General features: G+C 42.4%; 1 protein-coding gene across 2 annotated transcripts in view; it reads right to left on the bottom strand.

Annotated features, from left to right (window-relative positions):
• Positions 1-24,617, bottom strand: part of CACNA1C (calcium voltage-gated channel subunit alpha1 C) — a 494,372-nt gene that overhangs the window by 48,898 nt on the left and 420,857 nt on the right. Inside the window, exons 30-32 of one of the 2 annotated variants that reach the window (XM_075727965.1) lie at positions 21,733-21,843; positions 3,243-3,326; positions 2,520-2,603 (exon numbers count right to left, since the gene is read on the bottom strand). In XM_075727965.1, the coding sequence (XP_075584080.1) occupies positions 2,520-2,603; positions 3,243-3,326; positions 21,733-21,843 (279 nt within the window). The remainder of the gene's footprint in view (positions 1-2,519; positions 2,604-3,242; positions 3,327-21,732; positions 21,844-24,617) is intronic. The other variant, XM_075727966.1, reaches the window with a different exon arrangement.

The raw sequence follows: 24,617 nt of genomic DNA, 5'->3' as shown, positions 1-24,617 counted from the left end.
TAGAGGAAACAGAGGGACCATCATGAAATGCTGTTCATAACCCTAACTAAAAGAGTCAGGGCCACTCCTGCTGCCTCCTCAACTAAGACAGGTGATGGCTGTTTGGGCAGAGGCACACCTTTATTTTTCATAGACTTCTGCAATGAAAAACTGGATTCTGGGCGTTGGCTGACAAGAACTTGAATTTAGACAGGAAATGGAAAAGAGAGGGAGCCTTGTCAGCGGTAATTAAACACACCAGTATGGATAGCCCTGGAGACTGAAGATCTGAACACAGTACAATTAGCAGCAGCGTGACCTTCTTGACAACATGCTGAGAATGAATGCAATTTATCCTGCTTAAATTTAGCATCTGAGAGCTGGGCGTCTAGACAAACCTAACAAACCTAGACACTCTCCAGTCACTGGATGGGCACCTCCAAAGAGCAATTCATTTCCCCTGTCACAGATATGTACTGGGAGGCACCAGTTGGCCTGGGGAGTTGTGCATTTCTCTCCACTAATGCTAAAAGGAAGCCTGGGTGACTATCTGTCTTCCTCTCAGGTGACTAAAGTTTAATGAGATCTATATCGAAGTGTCTTAAACCATGACATAAAAAGTTCTTTAGTTTATAGGAAATTACTGTGAATTTCTTCAAAAGGATCCACTGGATTTTCCCTCCAGTACCAGGTTTCTGACTACGATAGACATCCATTTATTTACCAAAACACAGGGTTTTCCCTCCTTTCTGCTTGGAAGACTTTTGCATGGATTCAAATACATCAGGCAGAAAAGCCTTGTGGATGTTTAGCATAATTCATCTCCAGTTAACTGTACTTATTTCCTCAATTACCATGTATAGTTCTGCCTCTGTGGATGAGAATTGAACTTTTCCACAATCTGAAGGCTATTGCCAGGTTTCTCATTTAGTTTTCTTGTGACAAGTGTGGCATAAAAAAGGCTTTCATTTAATTCTTTAAAATTAATAACTTCAGCCTGCTGATCATTGTAACTTCCCTCTACAAAGTCAGCCCAGCTCTAACATCTCTCTAGTAAAATGGTAACCAAGATTGTTTACAACATTCGGGGGGAAATGTTGCAAACAATTTTTTGTGTCCAGAAAGTAGGACATTTAAGAGATGTAAAATAAAAGTTCCTTTTCAGTTAGAAACTATTTTCCATTCTCTCAAAAGAGAAAGAAAATAGACTAGTGTCAAATAAAATATTTCATTTATTCTAAATAAAAATATTACAACTTGGATAAATGTCCCTGTTTTGGAATTTAAAAAAATGAAATTGAACAGAAATTAAACTAGAACCAAGATATGAAAACATGTTGTTTGGAAATTTCAAAGTAAGGCATTTTGATTTTTTCAGAATGTTGCCTACATTTTTCCCTAAACACATCACTGAGCGAAAACTATGCTGTCACTTTTCTGCTTGCGATGGATTGCCTCCACAGTACACAACAATTCCAAGCTGGAATGTTTATTCAACAGCTACATCGTTTTGCAAATTCATGATTTATTTCCTCTTCATTAACATATTTACAGCAATTTTCTTTCAATATTTCTATTTTCCTGGTCTCGCTAAGCTGGATTTTGCAGTGCAATTTTTGTCCACGCTTGTAAACTTAGTGGGTCTTTTGTAGTCTTTTGGGAATCTGTGTGCTTCCTGCCTGTCCTTTGTCTATTTATCCTGTAATTCTATATCCATTCACCTCCAAAAACAGAGAGGAAAATGTTTGCGTGATGTGATTTATTCCTTGAACACCAGCTGCTCTGCTCATTTCAGTCTCTGTGGCTTGTTCAGTCCTTCACCTGTCTGCTGAGATGGGCACCAGTGGGGCCAATCAGTGTCAATTGTGCTGGCAGAATTTGTGAGATGGAGCAAACTGGGTTGCAAACCCAAAAAACTGGGTTGAAACTCTGGCACTTTGTTTTCCTTTGGGCTTTCTGTTTTGTTTTTATTTTATTTACCTTTTTTCAAATTAGAAATTGAACATTAGGAGCAGATTCCTCAACAGAGATCATTTGGTCTTTATTTCTTTTGGAGGAAGCCTGGGTGAGGAGGCACAGGGAAGATTCCTGGTTTGGTTCCTGCAGTTCCACCTCGAAAGAACTGACCTTTAGCTCTCTGTGGGGTGGAGAGTATTGAACTGTCATGGGAAGCAAAGCATAACACTGGGTAGACCAAAGTGCTGGCCTGGGATGACTCTAGCAGCTTCCCATGGCACAGATAGCTTTTTCACTTACACTCCACGTTTCCCATCACTTTTCCTGCTATACAGTTTAATTCATGCCAGGCGGATTATGAAGGGAAGAAAATGATGCAACAGTCAAAAAGTCCTTTAAGTCGTTCCAAAAATTAAAAGAAAATAAAAACAAAACAAAACAAAAAAGAGAGCTTCAAAACTAAACAAAAAGCTCTGAAAACAAACTCAAAAGAAAGGAGGAAGGGGGAGGAAAAAAAAAAGAACCCGGGAAAGACAAATGAATGTTAGAGCAGGCACGATCATGGACAGACGCCAGCTACTTACGTTCACCTCGGTGATTGCTATATCAACAATGCTACCCACAACAATCAAGGCGTCAAATGTATTCCATGCATCACAGAAATAGTGCTGCATGTGGCAGGGAAGCCAAGGAAAGAAAGAGAGAGAGAGAGAGAGAGAGAAAGGAAGAGAAAGAAAGAATGAAAGAGAGAGAGAGAGGAGGGGGAGAGAGAGGGAAAGGGAGAAAAGAGGGGAAAAAAGTAAAAAGTAAAATAAAATAAAATAAAAAACAAAACAAAACAAAACAAAGCATGAAAGAGGGAGAGAAGAGGAAAAAAATAAGAAAAGAAAGAGGTTACGTGGGCATATTAAATAGTCTCTTACCACTCTACAGTATTGGTTGCTCAAACCTCTGCAACGTTTCACATGATGGAGGGTATCAACAAAAGCCTGGTTAGTCAGAAAGTTACACTCAAGCATGTCTACCTTTTGGAGGGAAAAAAAGCACACACACCCCAAACTCTGTGCGCTTTCACCAGTCACAGCCTTGGGGCGAGCTATGACAAGTGAAAAAGAAGGAGGCATTTCCCCCCCTCCTTTTTTTTTCCCTGGGAGAAGGAGAAGGACGACGGCAAGTTCAAGAAAAGCATGACTAAAGGGAAAAAAACCAGAAAAAATAAAAGAGAGAGAAAGAAAGAGAGAAAGAGAGAAGGAACAGCAGAGGAGGAGGAGGTGGTGGTATCCTGGGGAGGGTAGAGTAATACTCACATTAGTTTCACTGAGAATGACGTCTATAATGCTGCCAATTACGATGAGGAAGTCAAAAACATTCCAAGGATCACTAAAGTAACCCTACATAAGGAAGGGGCAGGCAGGATGGGGATTAAAAAGGAATGTTAGACAGACAAAAACAGTTCAAAATTACCATTAGAATTACTGCCCTGATACCTCAGGGGGTTTTCCTCTTAAGTCTACTTGTTGCGTCTCAAGCTGCAGCCCAGTCCTGGGATCCCTGACTTACGTAAGCAGCCCCAATCCAGCTAATGTGATCCCAGGGCAGCCACCCCTCCCCTCCGACTCTGGGACGGGGGGTGAAGGGAAGCCACATCGAGTACTTTGAGCATGGCGGCTCACAGGAGTAGGGCTTGCAGGACCAGCCCCTCCAGACATCTCCGAGTCCTAGCAACACAGCACCCTTCCCCATTTGGCTTAGGTTTGGCTGAGGGAAGAGTACAGGAATGGTGTCATATGGTTCTCTCAAAAAACGGCTCCCCTTCTGCCAGTGTGAATATCAATCCACCAGTCCATGTTCCAGATGTAACGTTCTGTGCTGGTGCTGGGAATGGCCAGCTGCCGCATCGTGATGGAGCAGAGGGCACAGTCGAGCTGGGGATGTGCTATTTAAACCTCACTGGTTGTCTCCTTTATCTTTACCCAGCCGCAGCGAGTATTACAACAGTGATTAGCCTAACAGTTTCTACCACTAATGCTTTAGCTCCTGTCTTAAAACTACAGAGCAGGACTGGTACGTTACTCTGAAAGCACGTCTGCACCACAAAATGAAGGTGTGAATGTAGCATGTTCTGGTGCATCCCACCAGGAGGGGGTAAGAATGAGAGCAAAGTTGGCTTTAGCATGTGCTCAGAGACCTGTTGCTCACTCATGCTAAAGATAGTGCCACAGCATCACTGCAACGTCAGCTGTCTAAGACAAGCTATGGCACATCCACTAACGTGCTAAACTCATACCTTCACTTTGCTGTACATAATTACTTCAGGGGCTATCTCAAACATCTCAAACATAGGCAGGGCTCAAGAGATGCTAATCAGCACTGCTTGCTGTTCCCATCCTGCATGATTTTTGGCTGGATGGGCCATAAGGATACAGGGCCCTTTTGGAAAAGGTCCTGTTCAGCCCAGGAGGTGAGCTTCTGTATGTAAACTTCCTGTCCAAGTCAATGCCATGAGCAAAGAAAACTTATCTTGGCTCAGTGAATACCTGTGCCAACCTCTTCTCCTTGTTCTGCAGTCCTAAAGGGAGGCGAACATACAAAATCCTCCGTACTCCTTTTATGCGTTTGGTTTTGTAAGCATGGGCTAATCTGACCTCCCTGTTTCCCAGCTGCAGCATGTCTCCAGTGAGACTGAACCCAAGTTGCACTGTGACTGCTATTCTTAGCCAGAGAGTCAGGTCATGGGTAAAGTGTGAGTCTGTGTTCCCAGGCAGCATTGCAGAAAGCAAAAAGGAGAAAAGAAAAAAAAAAAATTAAAAAATCCCAGCACTGGCACTGCATAAGCCAGGCTTGGGAACGTGAAATTACTGTGGGTTCAACCATCACATGGAGCAGGCACTGGCAAAAAGTGTCTTTCTAAATGCTGAAACACTGCCTCCAGGATGCTTTGAGACTCACAGTTATAAACTGCATTATGTTTGGGGCAGGAAAAATAAAATAAAAAAAAAAGCGGAAGCAGAGAAGGCCACTGCCCAGCTGGTTCCACACCAGTGAAGGTAGCTGGTAGAGTGGACTTTGAAATCTTCTCCTCAAAACCAGAAAAAAAACCCCCTTTATTCTGCAGCCTGAAATAGGCAACTCTTAGCAGATCTACACTGGGACGAGTCATCACCCTGTGTCTACACATTACTATGCAATTAGCTACAACAGGGAGAAAGGAAACAGGAGCAAAAGCAAATTCAGAGAATATTATTATTCAGCGTCCAGCCTAGAAAATACACAACAAATATTAGAATGAATTCAGCAGTGATGTCCAGCATCGTTAGCAACCAGATGGACCTGGAATAAAACTGTAATTAGACTTCACCAAGAGGAAGGGGAGGGAGAGAACAGCAGATTAAATTGTAGAGGCAAACGCATTGAATAAATAGAGGACAGACACAGATCATACAGAGTTGCAAAAAGTGCCTTTGCAGCCTGATGCGACCTTGGCAGAGAGTACACTTACAGGATCAAAGAGAATGGAGTAGAAGACAACAGACCCAATCCTCCTGCCCCTGTTCATGTGCACAGTCTTGCTGAAGGCAATGGCACTGCTCGCATGCCAAATGAATACGTGCATTCAATAGCATGGTGAGCTTCCATTTCCTTCTCAAATTGCATAGTTTAAGAACTATTAAGGATTTCAGCAGGAACCCAAACAACTCCACAAAACTAGAGTTTGCTTTTGGGCAGCTGCAAGGGTGAAGATCCAAAACACGTTCAGGTTTTGCCCACGAAAATGATGACTATTTTTAAGTCTGTTTTGATGGACAGGTGGTTATGTTTACTATGATTGGCATCATACTGCAAGAATGTTTTTGGTGTAACCAAATTCACAATTTCACAATTTCTTTTTACTGAGCAACTCCAGACATAAATCCCAATAGCCACTGCTGCTGGTAAACCAGCATTTGCTGTTGGTACAAAACCCAGGTGACAAACAGCATCAAGTCCTGTCCTCAGATGGCCACTGAAGCCAGTGAATTAAATTTTGCTCCCAACTGCAGTAATGTAACCTCACTGGAAGCCATGACACTGCGCTGACACAGCTGGCACATCTCAGGACAGACTCAAGACCTGGAAAGAAAAGGTCCCTTTTTTATTGCTATCACAAATAGCTGCATTGGACCTTTGTGACACCACAGCATATCTGGAGTCACTCTGATAACTTCCATGGAGTTGCTCCGGATTTACACTGTGAGCTCTTTCTCCCGGAATGCTCTGCTGAGTCTCATCAGCCAGCTGCTTACTTGAAAGTCATGGGCTGGTCTGCTCTGGGATCACAGAAAGAGCATTACCATGGTATGTTATTGTGTGGCTGTAAGGTGGACTCGGAGAGCTCCTTTCTTCCTCCTGCACCTCTTAGATGAGTGACAGAGAGGAACCAGGGATACAAATGCAGTTTTACTCAACCCCACATCCAATATGCCAGTGTTGAATTAAGGAAACACATGAATTTAAAAACCTTCCTTTCCTCCTCACCTGCTCCCTCTGTGTTTCAAACAGAAGTGTTAAAAATAGGAAGATATTCTTCACAGTAAGAGAGCTCAAAGAAAACAGAGAAAATAGATGCTTCATTTGTGTGCAAGGTAATGGAATCCTTCCTTAAAAAGCCACCCTCTTAGAGACATTTACCTATGAACGGCCATGTGGTTACTTAGTTTTGGATCAGACCTCATAATCTTGTCAGGAGTTATGAGTACATATTGAGAGTGAACTACACCCCTTGGGGACTTGTCTCTTGCAACCTCAAAGTACCTCTTCAAGCCACATTCCTCACTGGAGTGTACCACGGTGGCTAATGAAAGACAAGCTGAATGAAGGAAGAGCTTTCACTCTAATAAAGAGGTTGTACTTCCAAACTATTTTTCCCACCAGAAAGTTCTGTATACTTTTCCCAGGGGGGGTGGAGGTCTGACTGGAAATGAATTGATGGCACTGTTTGTTTTTGCAGTACAGGAATTTAGAGTATAATACCATATTTTACCCTTAAAGGGAGACGCTTGACCCTGATTTAGCTGTATAATTACATGCCACATAATGGCAGCCTTGGGGGCTTACTGGGGAATGGTAGTCACCCTTTCTTGTGGGATGTCTTTGGAGATCCATGAAGCTTTTGGGGAGAAAGGAGGACAGAAAGAGACCAGGAGGATTGGACTGAATATTCAGGAAGCATGAAATAGCCCCACCATTAGAGCACATTTTTTCCCCATTTTTTTATTTCCCCAAAGGTAGCAAAGGATAGTGTATCACCACATGATCAATAAGTTAATGAAAGGCTGAGCATAAATATGCAGTAGCTGACTGGAATGGAATCTCATTTGTGTGAGGGGAGCAGACATTGTAGCATTTCAGAATGAGTATGCCAATCATTTTTAGGTTTCCTAGTTGCTGAGATTAGGTAGCAAAGAAGCTGGGGTTTGTTTTGTTACTCATGGAGCCACTTTTTGTGAATATGAGATCCTAAATGCAGTATCTAAGAAGCCTCATTAACAGCAGGGAAAATTGCCCACTGGAGTCTATCTGAAGGTCTGAGCTCAGAGTCACCTGGGGCCCATAATAAGAACGTGTGGTGGCCAGAGAGCTATGCATCTACACTGAAGCACAGAAATCCTCAGGGGAAGGGTGCTGTTGAGTCATGGTACCAGCTGGGTTTTGAGCATCCATCCCTGTGGGAGCTGCAGGGCCACTTGGGTGTTAATTGATGTGCAGTTATTTATCTGCTTAGTCCCAGGTTTTCATTTCCATCTATTACTCTCTTGTGAGATGGCTGGCAAAAAATAAAAAAAACCCTCTGAGAGAAAAGCCTCTAAAGATGAAGAGAAGAGCAAGGGTCAAGGCTATTCACTGGGTGGGATCTGAATGTAGGTCAGATGGTCCCCAGTCAAAGAAGATACTGCAATGTCATATGAAAAAGGGAAAGACATGTATGCGTGCATGTATGAATACAGAAATGAAGCATCAAGGAGAAGAAACGAAGACATATAGATAACTACACAGCCTAAAAGAAAAGCAAACTACAGGAGAACCTTGCTACCACTTATCTGAAACAAACCTGCATGTTAAAACAACAACAAAAAAGCATCAATCTTAATCACCTGGAAAGAGTATATAGGAAGGAGAGAAAGGGGCTGATACCCTGATATTCAGTGTGATTTCTTAGCAAAAACTTCCTGCTGGTTGTAAAAGGCACCAAAGCAGACTTTGCTGGGGATTTGCAAAAATGAGATGAACTGCTAGTTTGGTTGATGGTCGCCTAGTATGTGAATTTGTTTCTGAAAATGCTGCAGGCTGTTTGGAGCTGTGAGAGTCAGTTCTCAGACTCCATTAAAAGAGGCTTTTCCCTGAACATATTTTTGCAAAAGGGACAGTTTCATTGGAAAACAGTATTGAATCAAATGACATTTACACATTTACACAGTACTGTGACTCTTGGAATACCTTCCCACAGCAGATTTGAGTGATTTGCATGCATCCTGAACAATCTTGCAAAGCTACAATAGCTCCTGACACCAAATGGAGATTTGTGTCAGATGCAAATTCTGTTATGCTAAGATACCATTTAGCCATAACAGCAATCAGGGAAATTAACAGAACCTAATAGAGAAGGAACAAAGTGGAGGATGCAGCTACTTGGAGCTCCTGACAGGCTGCAGGAAAACAGCATCTATTTGCATACTATATATCAGCTCTCATCCATTGATGGATTAATTCTGAGACACAAACTCCCTGCAGTTCACCTACCAGTCGCTGTAATGAGTCACTGTTGCAGGGAATTGCACAAGGGTCCCCTGTACTCCATCAAATCTTTCTGCAGAGGGGGAGTGAGGAGGGGAGATTTTCAGCTCCCCAGACTATTCCAAAAGTCTGGTCGGTTCTGAAGAAGCCTCCTGCCTCTCTCTGCTTATTCCATAAGAAAACAAGACCAACTTGTAGACCAAGATGGATGCTCAATAATTTTGATGTTTTCCTTTATCCTCTCTCACTCTGTTTCATGCTCTCTCTCACAATGAGGACATCACTGAAAGCAGACAGGTGTCCCTTGGGGTCTGAGGGCCTGCCTGGACATACTGGACACTCTGCTTACCAGAAACAAAGGAGTTGGAAGACTTGAATGACTCTGTGATCTGGAAAAAGACCCCAAATGTTTATTTCTAAGTCACTGGTATAAAAGTGGGGTAGCTTGTTACTGGTTAAAAGCAGCCACCTTCTGATTATTGTTTGAGAGCCTGTAGGTCCTAAAGCAAACTACGGGTCTCACCTGTGCTTCTAGTGGACGAGTATCTCCATCACAGGAAAAAAAGAAAAAAAACCACTGCCTGAACCAGGGTCCCCAAGCCACTATTTGACAAATGTAAACATTTATAGAGGCTGGAACGATATAACCTCTTGTGTCACAACAGACCCTTTTTTGTGCTCTCCACACCTACTGATAATTGACAGCGTCAGGGGGACATGCCTACAAAAGCCTTTACCGTACCTGTTCTGTGAACTGAGAATTCCCATTTCCAGATCTTGCAACGCAGTTCATTCCACCAGAATTGTATTTTCTAGATGGTCCCGTGAGCCCATCCATGCCTACCTACATAGTGGTACAGTTATCTTACATCTCTCCATATTTCATTTACTGTAAAGTGGCTAGTAGTACACAAGCGCTCAGCCATGTAGAAGGCTTGAAGTGCAATCTTACGGTCCCAGGTCCTCCAAGGACTGGGATAGAAGCATGGCAAAGGTAATATGGAAGCATTTATTATGGAAGCATCTCTTAGAGGTAGCAAAGATTGTATTTCAGGGCAACATTCTGAGATGGCCGGAGGAAATGGTAACAGTAAAACATGCTGAAACTGGATGATTCAGCCAGCTGACCCTGATGTCATTTTTGGCCTGGATTGCTCTTAGCTACCTTTGAAGGGAGGGTGAGTGATGCTTCAGAACGGTAATGCCTAAAGCTTCCTTGATATAAATGCATGAAAATGAAGGCAGAATAACAGAAAGCTCTCTTATAAATTCTGCTGTCCACCTAGAAAAATAAGATAAACATTCTTGACTGTCCTACAGGTATGTTGTGGCACAGTGATACCCTGTGAGGAGTTGGGTCCTTTTCCTCATGAACAGTAATGACATTGCAATCATTTAACAATTACTGCCCTGAAGTCAGAAACCAGACTTGTTCTCAGCAAAGAGAAACAAAATCAACACCAGTCTTACTGGAAAGACTGAAAAGTGAATGTGATGGCTTGCTGTATCTGAACAGATCATTTATCACAAAGTGCATTCCATGATAATTTTGTGTCAAATTCCATGAGGAAGAAGCTGTGAATGCTCAAAGACTTTGCCAGGTCTGGAAAAAGCAGGTCTTGATGAGAACCAACAAATAACTCCTGAAGGCAATAAACCAAACCAGCAACATGAAACAGTCCATGAAAAGAGCAAAAGGATGGGCTTTGCTGTTTAAGATAGTCTATCTTCTAAAGTTGGACTGACATCCCACTCAGGGAAGAATGATTCAAAAGAAGTAAAACTCAACCTGTAAGAACAGAAGTGACACATCTTTCAGAGTGAAAAGCCACTTACTGTTGTGGGAACAAGAGCCAGTGGCAAGGGTGAGGAAGCATTCTGAATATGGGGCTGGACTTGAAATTGCTTCCCTGTCTCCATGTGCACCAAGGTCCTACAAAAGCCAGATGTATGATAGGGAAGAGAAATCAACTCTTAGACCTCAGCCAGGTGACCATTTGGCAGTGAAAATGACATTTCCTAACATGATGAACAGTTCTTAACAGGGGCTGTATCACAGTCAGCTATCTGGTATCATTTTTATGTGAAGAGAAGTTTCACATCTGTGAGAACTTTTGACCCTTTAAAACAACCTCTCATATAGTGATAGAGGGTTGGGATTTTTCTTCTGAGAGTGAGAGCAAGTCACTTTTCCCTGGAACTGTTCCCTTTACATGCTGCTGCTGACGCTGTCAATGCTGTTGTGAATGAGACCCCAGTTCACCATCCCACTGGGCTTTTAACACTGTGTGAATAATTTTCTGTATTAAATAATTAAGTGTAATAGCTAATACAGTACTTCCCACACTGTTGCATTGTACAGTCATATCATTATTTTTGATCATTTATAATGACATTAAAACCCCCAAGTGCCAGACTGAAAATAAATCTGTCATAATGTTGCAGCAATATGCAAATTCTCTGGGTACGTTTGCTGTGAAGGAAAAGGTCCTCTCTCATTGAAGCTCTGATACCGCTTCTTTAACATTTTTTTTCTGCCTACTAAATTCTCCATTGATCCTTCAGAAAGCTGGAGGATTGCATAGCTCTGGCTGATCAGTGTTAGAAATTTCACACATTCTATACAGTAATTAGAGGATCTATTTGTGTGCAGAAAATTGCTGTTCTTGTCCTCCAGGAAGGAGAACATCCTGCATTTAAACAGTGAGTGTAACATGGGAAGCAGCAGATCAAACAGCCTTTTTGTCCCTCACCAATTGCTTCCACCACAACATGAAAAGACAAGGTTTTTTTGCATGAAGAGGGAAGTTTGTTCTGTATACTCATTTCGTTCGTGGTCTCTTCTTTGGGGGCACCAACAAAGAAACCGGTTGGGATCAACTCTGCTGATGCCCTTCCACAACATATGTTTTCCATGAGGAAATGGGAAAGAGACCAGTATATTTCATACAGGATGTCAACCAGTGTTCAGAAAGAAGACTTTGATGCTTCCTGACCCAGATTACATTAAAGGTATGAGCTAGGATTTACTGCAAAATTCCATTTCTCATCATCTGTCTAGTTTCTTCTGTTACATGCACCTACCAAATGTTTTTCACACTGCATGACTTGTTTTGGTGGAGTCACGCCTATGCCATCTCAGAATATAAGCATATGCACAATAGAAAAACTTTAGTCTGGCACTACTTTCTTCTCCTTCAAAGTGTCAGGAATGGACAGACTTCCCCTCCCACACATGCTCAGGAACTGGTGAGGAACTCGGTGAAATCTAGAAGTATCAAAGAGGATTCCCTGTACTGTCATATGACAGAGAAGGCAGTTACTTGCTTGCCGACTCCTCATTTGTGGAAATTGTTGCTAAATCAACCTCATCCCTGTTGCAAATTTTCTTTTTCTGTACTAACTGGAGGATTTGTTGTTTGAGCCTCTACAGTTACATCAGGTACACTGTTTAACTTGGTGGGCCAGCACTCTAAAACACCAGGATGTGGTTCTTTCTTTCAATGTCACTTCCTTGTAACACATTGGCAGCACAAACTCCTGAGTAGTTTTGATTTAAGGCCTGGAATAACAAAAGCAGCTGCTTTGGCCCTTGGCTGGTGGGATGCCCTTCCATGTTCTGCAAGAAAGTCTCAACACCGAGCTGCTGTGAGAGTGTTGTGGCACAGACATTGCTGCAAGAGGCCCAGTTACTTTCTTAGCCACTCTTCTCTTCTTTCTCCTGGACATATGGACAGATAGAAATTCTGCCAAACAAGCAGCATCCAGGAGTAAGTCTACCTGATGACCCTCTGTTCCCCCCTATTGATAGGTATAAAGGATTGGGATGACCTGATCAGCTACGTCCCAAATAATTATCCCAGGTATTTCTTTACATCAAAGTCACCTAAACATGCTGCTCTGACATACAGTACTTTTAGTATTTGCTTTTGCAGAAAGTGCTTAGAAAAGAGGCTCATTCTTCTTCCCAGATCTGTGAACATGAAAGACCAGATGGTCAAATCTGCACATCACAAGTACGCTATGCAAAATGCATAAACTCCTGGCAGACAGGTAATCACAGTAAAGAGAAAGCAAAGGAGCGATTAATGAGGAATTAAGATTTTTTCACTTTTCAAGTGTATTTCCAAAACCCTTGAGCCTGATTCAGTAGTTCCTTGAGAGCCTCAGACTGACTGCACACATATAGTGCAGCATCTGGTTGTGCACTATAGACATGTCAGGGATTTCTGGTCATATGCCTGCTGGGTTTGTTGGAACAGCTGAGATTAATTCTAGCTGGGCTACTGGCTGTACAGAAGATCCAGAGGAATACACCTTCAGACTTCATCCAGAAAAAAATTTGGGGTGAAAAAGGAAAGCAATTCTGGGGTAACATGCTGATGCATTTTACAATGGGACTGAGATTAATCCACAGAAGTAGGGAAATACATTGCATCCAACTTGTATTGCAAATTATTCTGATGAGACAGTACATGAGGAGGCTCTGTGGCTGAGATACTGATGTATTTGAACATGGAGACCTGGGATGTCTGCCAGGGAACTTCAACAAAATGTAGAAGCACAAAAAGATGTTCATTAGCTTAAAAGCTATGGGTTTTAATTCAGTTTTTAATTTTCTAAAAATCCCTTTCTATGTTTACTTTTCCTTTCACCCCTCTTTCTGTTTTTCTTTTCCTTGCATCATTTTTTGTCCAATCATTTCTTTCTCCATTTTATTAATACTTTCCTCTTTCAGGGCCTTCAGTTTATTTTTTTTTTGTCATTCTGCTTTTAAGGATATTCTGTCCATTCACACTCTTCATTATCTGTGTATGGCTTTTCCTCCCCTCCAGGTTTGGTTTCTCTTTCTTTTGCCCCCAGACATGGTCCTTTGTGTTTTTTTTAGTTCTCTCACTTTCTTCAGTTCACACACTCTCTTACCTGACTACTTCTAGTTCTCTCCATGCTCACTATTTCTTACACAACATCAAGCAGAGCTCACTCTTCCTTTTTGTTGAATGAGGCACCTTGTTTCCCCACCCACAGATCCTGAAACATGTTAGCTTTCTCACCCCTTCTTTTGCCTTTTAAAACATTTTTTCCAACCAAAGGCAGGGTGGTGGTTGGATACTGCCCTTCCTATTGCATGGGGTAGATGACTCAGTCAGAAAATGCTCCATGTCTAGATGCTGTCCCTCCAAAACAGAAAGGGTAATACTGAAGCTGAGGAGCAGAAACAATTAGATAACTACTTAGAACCTGCCAAAACCAGCAGAGAAAATCTGCAAAGTAACAGCCATTTGACAACCAGAATTGTGTAGCCAAACTCCATGAGAGGGAGGCAGCTGCCTGCACCGTGGGCTCATGTATACATTTACACAACCTAAAATACTAATTTATACCACCATACGTCATCCCAGACCACATGATTTTTAAATAAATATGATTCCTATGTCTGTTGGATGGACCTGAACTGTTTTTCAGTGCTGAGCAAAAGACCACTCACTTGTAACCAATTTTCCTAATGTTTTTGTATCAATGCAGAGTATCTTTACTTTGCTTTCTCTGTATAAGATGGAGAAATAAAACACTGTGATGAATGATGCCAGGGCAGCATCCTAAGCTATATGGTTATTTCTAAAGGTCTTGGAATGAAGAAGTACCAAAACCATTAGATTTCCAAAATTAACCAACCTTGTTTCTGTAGTGCAAGGGGATAGATTGGATGTAAATTTCAGTTGGTTGTGAAAATCCTGAAGCCTTTGTCCTGAACAAGGAATGACAGATTATGGTTATGGTGAGAAAGAAGAATGCAAGTAGTATGAAGCAGCCAGTGTGACTTTAGGAGAGATTGCTCAAAGATCTGTTTATAGGCATAAATGTACTAGAAATGAAGTAGTAAAAAGGGAACAAGACCAGATGAGTCATTTTGCAGTTTTGAGAATAGATATCAGTGCATCAAATGCATGATAAATGCTGACTGAGAGGAACTTAAAGAGGAATAAAGAAGGACAAGTACATCAGGGGAGAAAGAAACACTAAAGACACATAGATCCATCAGTAAATGGAGACTAAGAAATAACCATGGGCAACACTCATGACTTCCACTACTCAGAGGGTCATAGCTCTTCCTGGGATCACATGGGATTATATGCCTTGTACTGCATGTGAAATTTGTTTGAAACAGTGCACAGAATTCTGAACTCTGCCACATGAAAATGACATTAAAGAATGGAAAGAATTCAGAGTAAAGTAGCAGTGATAAATGAGGGACTGAAGTAACTATCTGAGGCAGGACAGATGGCGTTGTTACAGGCTGCTTTACAAGTAACATCCATAAACACCCAGGGAAGAAAGGTGCTGACAGTGTTTGGTAAATGGAATAGACTTGTGATCTGTAGTCTCTCTGATAGTCATAATTCCACAGAGAAAATCCCCAAGACTCCCTTTCCACACACAGACCTGGATTTGACAAAACATGTGAACATGTGCTTTACTTTATGCACGGGAGTCATTTCACTGATATGTCTTGCCTACTTTGAGATGACAGGGACAGCAGTAGAAAATTCATAGCTCTCAGATTACAAGTCCTGCCCTAGCTAATAAGAGGATAGATGAAATGTTTCCTGAAAGAATAGTAGATGTGGTTCATCAGTAAAACAACCCATTCCCAGAAGCTGGAAAAATCTGAAATTCCTGGAGGAATATCCATCCCCATATTAGCACGTATGTTGAGAGATGGCACAGCTTCATATGAATAGGAATTTTACGTTATTGCCTTTGAGTTGAAAAGATAAACCCTAGGCAGGTTTTGTAGAACAGCTGGTCCTTCATGGACTGGTGCTTGTGGGGATTTCTTCTTTAATAAGCTAGGACAGTGGTAGCTGTGAGCACCCCAGAGAGCACAGCACCTCTCATTCCCTTTAGTAGTTTTCTCTGGAAAAAGCATGAAATAGCAGCAGCTTGCTCCATGCAGGATCTGGAAAATAGCTCACCAGACTGGCTGGAGAATTTATAAAATTAAAAAAACAAAGCAGCAAAAGGCCTTGGCTCAACAGCATTACTTTTAGACTGTCTGTCTCTTTGAAGTTAAGTAGTCTTGAATGAGTTTGTGACCGTCAGCCAAGACAAACACTCAGGTCCATTTGGGAGTTTTGCTTCAGAACAGCACATTAATACTGTGTAAGGAGATGCAGGGCATGTAGTGGATGTTTTCTTTATCAGCAGCCCTAATCATCCCAAATCTCTCTTGCTCATTGTTAGCACACCCTCCTGTCGGGACTGCATCAGACATAGATGAGCTGTTTTACACAGTGCTTAGATTTATCCTGAAAAAAAACCTGGGAGAACTGATCCTCGCCTCCAAAAAATGTGCCACACACAAACACGGGGACTTTCAGAGGCTGGTCTTGTCCCTGCCTGGTATGCACTATCTATACCAGCAGCAGCTACTCCAGCTAATGCACCCCTTTTCTCTATAGCTTCCCTGGAGACTAAACAAACCAAAACTCTGTTCACAGAAGATGGCCAATAAAAAAGATAGGTATCAAAGGGACTTGCTGACTAGAGCAACCAACCAATCTCAACAGTAACAGTATGTTTAGTTAGGAAAGCCCTTGTCTTTCTACCCGCTTCACATACTTTCTGTAAGTGTTAGGAGATGAGCCCTGACTCAGACTTGGCTCCTTATTCCTACAGCTGTCCTTTCAATGAGTAAATCCTTGCTCGCACCACAAGAACTAGTTGCAGGGCTGGATTATCCATGTCGATTTTTTGCAGTCAGGCACATATGTGAACCTACTTAATGTCTGTGCAACTGACTGTGTTTGCTTTTTTTACCTTTACTATCAAGAGTAGCAAATAAGGACAGGTCTCCTCACAGAATAGAGTGAAGAAATAAAAACTGGATACAGTAAAAAATCTATTCAGTCAGAGACTGCCACCTTTTCTGTTGTTACGCATGTAATACACAGGTAGCATTGTAGTGCTATATATTACGTAACATAATAGTGATTGCCACACCACTGCCTGCAGCAGGAACTCTGCATATTAGGAACTCCAGGCTTCCCCCAATGCTGTTTTCCATGGGCACATCCCCATGGTGACTTCTGTAAGAAGCTAGGGCAATAGCAGCTGTGAGTACCTCAGAGGTCTGTCCCAGTTCCCTTAACAATTCTCTCTGGTAAAGCTATGAATAAACAGCAGCTTGTTCTACCTTGCACAGATGGAGAAAACCATGATCCTCTGTTGCTGCTGCAGACCATTCATTCCAAGGTGCCTTTAGGAAGCAACTGTGCAAGGGAGAGCTCTGTGATGGCTGCTTCAGAGTTAAAAGTCAGTTACTGTGCTGCTTGCTGTAGCTGAAGGTTAGCTGCAGCACCCACTGCTGGGTTAAGCACCACGAAGTTGGAGAAAACAGAGCAAATTTTACCAGCTTCAGTTCTGTGTTCAGTTCTGTTCTGCCACATTCCCCTGGGGCTTGTTGCTAAAGGTGACGACACAACACCTTCAGCTACCCGTTTCCTGCTTACTTATTGTCAGTCATAAAGCTTACAGCTCCTTCATTTTGGGGTACTCTTCAGATAGAAAAGAGTGATGTTTGGGCACAAATTCAAAATGAGACAAACAGCTTAAACAAAGGCTGGTTTGTGTTTTATTGATCTGGAAATGGCAGCCAAATCTGTCTTCAGCAGAGATCTCATGAGCATTTAAGCTTGCCATTTCACATCTGGGAAACACTAATATCACTTAGCATCTCATTTCTTTATCTGGGTGACTTGATTGGTTAGAGGGGAGAGGATGATGACTGAGTTGTAGTGATGTTCACCCAGGTGACTATGAAATCCTTTTTGACTTTTTCAGCTGGTGCTCCTGGGGACAACCTCCATCTGCAAATGTATGATTTGCATTGCATGATAGGAGTACACAAGGTCTGGCCAAGCAGAGGGCTGAGGTAACAACTTTCTCCATGCTGGGAGACTCCTACATCAGAACATATTCTAGGCAAATTCAGCTTCAATCCCAAATGTGCAACCTAAAGAGAAGCAGATTGTGCCCCCCAGTGTTGGTCCACATCAGTCAAAATGGTACTTAACAGCCAATGGCAAGTTACACAAGGCATTTTGATGTTTCCAAACTTATAGAATCATAGAATCGTTTAGGTTGGAAAAGACCTTTAAGATCATCCAGTCCAACCATTAGCCTAACACTACCAAGTCCACCACAATTAAGGGTAGACTAATAATTAATTTCATGTTTCCTGGCTTGGTGGCTGGATTATTTTTTAATGAAAGTAAAACTAGAATGGAATCATTAAGGTTGGAAAGGACCTCTAAGATCATCAGCCCAACCATCAACCCAACACAACCATGCCCACTAAACTATGTCCCAAAGTGCCACATCTACATGTTTTCTGAACACCTCCAGGGATGGTGACTCCACCACCTCTCTGGGCAGCCTGTTGCAATGCTTGACTACTCTTTCCATGAAGAAATTTTTCCTAACATCCAATCTAAACCTCCCCTGATGCAACTTGAGGCCATTTCCTCTTGTCCTATTGCTAACTACTTCGGAGAAGAGCCCAACACCCACCTCACTACAACCTCCTTTCAGGTAGTTGTAGAGAGCGATAAGGTCTCCCCTCAGCCTCCTCTTCTCTAGACTAAACAACCCCAGTTCCCTCAGCTGCTCCTCACAAGACTTGTGCTCCAGACCCTTCACCAGCCTTGTTGCCCTTCTCTGGACACACTCCAGCACCACAGTGTCCTTCTTGTACTGAGGGACCCAAAACTGGACACAGTATTCAAGGTGCGGCCTCACCAGTGCCAAGTACAGGGGGACAATCCTGTCCCTGCTCCTGCTGGCCACACTATTCCTGGTACAGGCCAGGATGCTGTTGGCCTTCTTGGCCACCTGGGCACACTGCTGGCTCATGTTCAGCTGGCTGTTAACCAACACCCCCCCAGGTCCTTTTCTGCCTGGCAGCTTTCCAGCCACTCTTCCCCAAGCCTGTAGCGTTGCATGGGGTTGTTGTGACCCAGATGCAAGACCCAGCACTTAGCCTTGTTGAACCTCATACAGTTTGCCTCGGCCCATCGATCCAGCCTGTCCAGATCCTTCTGCAGGGCCTTCCTACCCTCCAGCAGATTGACACTCCCACCCAATTTGGTGTCATCTTCAAACTTATTCAATCCCCTCATCCAGATCGTTGATAAAGATATTAAAGACTGGCCCTAGTACTGAGCCCTGGGGAACACCGCTTGTGACTGCTCACCAACTGGATTTAACTCCATTCACCACAACTCTCTGGGCTTGGCCATCCAGCCAGTTTTTTACCCAGCGAAGAGTACACCTGCCTAGGCCATGAGCTGCCAGCTTCCCAAGGAGAATATTATGGGAGACGGTGTCAAAAGCTTTGCTAAAGTCCAGGTAAATGACATCCACAGCCTTTCCCTCATCCACTAGGCAGGTCACCAGGTCATAGAAGGAGATCAGGTTGGTCAAGCAGGACCTGCCTTTCATGAACCCAAGCTGGCTGGGCCCGATCCCCTGGTTGACCTGCACATGCCTGTGGAGTGTATTCAAGATGAACCGCTCCATGATCTCCCTGGCACCAAGGTCAGGCTGACAGGCCTGTAGTTCCCCAGATCCTCCTTCCAACCGTTCTTGTAGATGGGAGTCACACTGGCAAGCTTCCAGTCATCTGGGACCTCCCCTGTTAACCAGGACTGCTGATGTCACTGAACTGGTACTCAACATAATCCAGTGTGTATACACTGCTAGAGGCAAGCCTTTTTGCTATATTAGTTGTTTTCACAGGTTCATTCCTGGCTTTTTTCTTGTAAATCCTGTGGTTTCATTTTTTAAAATGTTGTCTATTTTTATTTAATTAAAACAGCAGTTTAAGAGTTGTTAGTATTTTTGGCATACAAGACAGACTGGGATTTGAAACAGATTTATTCTTTTCACTGGCTATTCTTTCAACCTGAGGTTGTTGTCTGATCCTTAGTTGAGAAGACTTTATTAATACTCTACTACTCTGGTCTCAAGGAAAACTTCTATATTCTCACTTTTACTATAGTGTAATAGCTGGTGATTTAGGTTGGGCATTACAGAATCATGGAAAATTTTGCTGAGAGGGACCTCGTGAGATGGTCTAGTCCATTCCCCTGTCCCAAGGCAGATCATACATTCCTAAACTGTTTCTAACGAAAGGTTCCCTTAACTTAATCTTAAAACCTCAAATTATGGAGATTCCACAATCTCTTTAGGCAATCTATTCCAATGTTTTGCTATCTGGAGAATACATGTTTACCCTCAGTTGATTTTGTTTAATACTTTGTTGTGCAGCAAAACTTGAAAAGGAGACTGAACACAGGAAAGTAAGACATGGGAAGTAGAAAGGACCTCCAATATCAAGTCAGTTTCTTACTGTTAGAGGCAAACATGTCAGGTAAAACCTTCCTTGTATATGTACAGAGCTCAATATTAGAACTGGTTGAACTTTTCCCCTAAATGCTCAAAACAAATTCTGCTGAGAACCTCATCTTTCTCAAAGTTAAGAATCTCCTGTAAAGTAGAACCATGAAATCAGAAGAACTTTGCAAAGCCTGCGAGATACATTTCTGGGTATATAATGGGCAGATAATTTTACAAAGTGCCAGAAAATTTACTTGCTAATAGACATGGCAAAATCTCAAAAATGAAAGGTAGATCCCTCCTGAAAATTACAAACCCTTCCGAAACCGATGATGATACTTCTAAATTTCCAAAGACAGTGTTTGAGATCTCACAAAAAAAAAACCCGAAAACCAAAAAAAACCTCAGTCCTTCACCAGGACTGCACAAGATGCTCTTAACTTTCAAGAGAACTACATCTGAGGAAGGGTAGTGATATTGGGCTCAGGGAAAAAATAAAATTGTGACTCTTCTAAGAAGATGTCCTAGAAAGTGTGGAAGAAGGAGAGAGGGGCTGGGTGGGACTAAAGTCAACACAAAGTTAACACAAAAAAGTAAGACCAAATTCAGTACAGTTGAAGAGGAAAGTTTCTGAGCTGAGGATGAGGAAGATGTTAGGTTAGACCTGGAAGGAGCTCTTGACTTCAGTGATCCCCTAAATGTTTAACACGAAGGACAAGCATGATGGTCAGACATGATTATTCTCAGTTTTACCAATGTCATAACTGATGCTTCAGACAGTATTTGCCAACCCAAACGTATCAAGGTATTCTTCAAGATACAACCCCATGTATCAAGGTATCATTGAAGATATGAAATGGCATGAGGTAGCTGTGTTTGGGTATCCAGATTCCACTCCTTATGACACACTGCTGAATTTTAACCCCAAAGGAGAAAGCCTTATGTAATCTTAAATTATGTGACATCAGAATCTTTGTCCTTGTCCTGCAGCAGCTGTGCCAACTTAGTTGGAAGAGCTTGTAGGTTATAATCATACCCCATGGTGCAGCTATACTAGCACAATGCCATGGCCCAATGGACAAGACAATACGTTCAGACAGAACCTGCTGGGGTACTGAATATTATCAATGAAGTCTTAAATTCAAAACTAAAGTAATCCAAACTGTCATTGAGATGTAGCCCTCCCAGAAGAAAAAATTTTAAGCAAAGCTCATAACTCAAAATGCATCATGCTTGATTAACTTCACTTGGGCCAGGAGACTAATCATGGGATGCTATTTATAGTTTATTTAAGGAAAGTCAGAGAGAGAGCATTCGAATAACATTCAGAATGGAAAACATGCTATAGCCTTAACATAGTGTCACTGTTATAACTTAATGAAAACAGAGAACTAGGAACCTTCTCTATTAGCAGGTGTTGCCTTTTTTGTTGTTGTTAGTGTGTCTACTCTCCAGTGAAAAAGTTATTAAATATATGTGAGACTCCAATCCAGAGAGCAACTGTCCAGCTCAGTTCTTGGTGGGGTAATAGATCAGAAAGTTTCACCTCCTCCTTCTCCTCACAGCTGCCCCGCACACATGCACACACACACAGAGGCCAGGAAACTCTACGCCTATAGCACCTACCTTGGGTTTGAAGGCGATTAATTTCAGGACCATCTCAACAGTGAAGAGGCCAGTGAAGAGCATGTTGAGGATATTCATGGCTTCCTTGAACATGCAGCTCTGACCGTAGTGCTGAAAAATAACATCCCAGCAGCAGTGTGAGGAATGGACATACCAGTTAGTTAGGAATCCACAGGGCCCCTCCTGATCTCCCTTCATGTTGAAGTTCTCCAAAGAAAACCCCAGCACGCTCAATTTTTTCAATTTAGAATTCCCATCTCCCTTCACACATAAGGATTTCCATACCTCTAGCCGTTTTTGCCATCTAGCTCTGGATCTCCTATCTTTTTAAAAAAATCTTTTTGAGTGGGGGTTACCGAAATCACAGTTATCATTCCAGTTGAGGGCTCATTATAAATTTGCATAATGGTACAAGACAGTCTCCAATTGTGTTTGTTATCTCACCCTTCCATAACACTTGGATTACTTTTTTGTTTGATTGCTACTGCACAGTGAACAGGGGTTTCATTGAGCTGTTCATAATGATACCAAGCCATTCCCTAAGTAATTATACTTAATTCAGGATTTTGCAAAGTACACGAGCAGCTCAAATCATATCTTTCCAATATGCATTATCTTGCATTTGTCAACTCTGAATTAAATTTGCAATCATGCTGCCCATTCACTTAAGTTTATTAAGATCTTATGAAGTTACTCTCTGTCTTCTATTAATTAATTCAGATAGTGTCTTCTGCAAATGTTGCCACCTCACTCTTCATATCCCTATTTCCAGATCATTATACTTGAGACTGATTGCACTGCCTTATTCTAAAGTCATCTTCCAGTTCATTTTATAAGACCCCATTTGTAGTTGCTTAACTTTGAAAAACTTTAACCAGCTGGGATGAATTTTCATATTCTGTACTGGCTCAGGGTAACTTGTTTGACGGAGTTTCAGTTAAAACAATTCAGCTGCAGCTGAAAGCCAGGCCAGGGAAAAATATATTGTTGAGGCATTTTCAAAATTTCTTGTAACAGTTTCCTTGAAAGACTCTAGTACCTGAGGGACTCTGCTTGAAAACTTGGAATTTTACTGGAATGTGGCTTTTCTGTTTGCTGTCCCTTACGTTGTTTGACCCAACTCTGGCCACAGTATAAGCCTTTGAAAAACTACTTTTCTCAAGATGGACATAGACTTCCTAGAACCTCCAGAGATGCTCTGCTGCTGGTGGGCTCACAAACATCTCACAGCTTCTAGCTCTACCTGCCCTGGGCATGCACCATTGTCACAGCAACTGAGCATGCTTCAAAGCTTTGAAGTGAACACAATAGTTCCTCTCTATTGCTTCATGACAGCAGGGCAGTAGATACTTCAGCTGAGAGCAGGGCACTTTCTTGTACTCATGCTGCCTCACTCCTTTGTTGGTACGTTAGGCAAGACAGCAGAGGAAGCCTTTTCAATGGGGATGGTAAAGAGCTAGACCAGATGAAGGAAAATGAGGGGGGTCAAGAAATCTGGTGAGATTGGACTGGAGACAGTGAGAGAAAATAAGGTGAAAACTGACTATGAATATAGACTTAGAATGTTAGTGAGTGATAGGAAACTGAGGCTAGTTTTGAGGGGAGGCTGGAAGTGGGGCAGACTGATCCAATGGTAATTGATCCAATGGTAATTGTAGTCATGGGATGCTAAGGTCAAAAGGGAAGCTGGGGTAGGAGTGCCTGGAGAGTTGGACTCACAGTAAGGGACAAACTAGAGAAAGGAACAGCAGGCAATCAAATGGAAAGGGCAGACAGAGACCAGAAAGGAGGTTCTTGGAGGGGTAACTGCTGCTGGGAGTCCGTGTAGTGAGAAGAAGAGAAGGACTGGTTGAAGAGTGGGGATCTGGACTGTCTGGGCCACAGACCAGGGAAGGGAGTTCAGAGACTGGCTGGATGAGGACGAAGGATGGGTTTCAGGGAGGAGACTGATGGGAAGACTAGCTCTTAAGCAGACAGTGTAGAAAAGAACGGGACTCAAGTGGCCAAGGAAACAGGAAGTGTGAAGATAGCCTTAGCAGGTGGAGTCGGGGATTAACTGAAAATGAAAAGGAGGTGAGGGGGGCCTTGGGCAGAGACAGATTGGAAGGAACAACCCAGGAAAGTACAGACTTGGGGAAATGTAAACAACAGTGTGTGTCTATGAGGGCCCATTCCTGACTGAAACGAATGTAAGACTTCTTTTTTGTAAGCTGGCTACTTAGTAAAGGTTTTGACTCCTTCCCCTTTACTGCTGTTCCACCTGCACATGCTAATCTACTACCTCTATTTGCTATTCTTGTAGAATCAGCTGCAAATGTCTCTTTGGTGGATTCACATTAGATGTTCGGAAAACCTTCACACAGTAAGGAAAATGAACACACAGCATAGTGGGTAGTAAGGCAATCAGTAGCATCAGTAGTGAAGAAAGTTAGGTAAACACCTATCAAGGAATGCTTTAGGGGGAGCTGATCTGTCCTTTAGGTGATGGGATAGACAATATGGCCTCAAGAGGTTCTTTCTAGACAGTTTCTATGGTTCTTAACACAGACAAAGGAGATACTAGGGCCTTTCTACCCTCTACCCCAGTTTCCTTGATTGCCTTGTTTGCCAAAATATTTGCTCTCCACTTTTTAACACAGAAAAGCCCAACATTTGAAATTCAGATCTCAGGTGATTGGCTGTTCCAGGCATATTCCTGCATTTCATAGAAGACAAGTCAGAATTGAGAAGTCACTTGTTATTATAGAGGCCACTGAATTGGTCTGTGATGTAACTGTTGGGTTTTTTTCATTTGTTTGTTTTTAAGGAGTTAAAATAGAATTGTTGAAAGTGTCAGATATTAGCAGGAAGAGGAGGAGAGGCAGATTCTTCATTTTTACTAAATG

Source organism: Pelecanus crispus, chromosome 1 (assembly GCF_030463565.1).
Source record: "Pelecanus crispus isolate bPelCri1 chromosome 1, bPelCri1.pri, whole genome shotgun sequence".
NCBI lineage: Eukaryota > Metazoa > Chordata > Aves > Pelecaniformes > Pelecanidae > Pelecanus > Pelecanus crispus.
The sequence above is the reverse complement of the archived record's forward strand: the minus strand, read 5'-3'. Positions and strand labels throughout refer to the sequence as shown.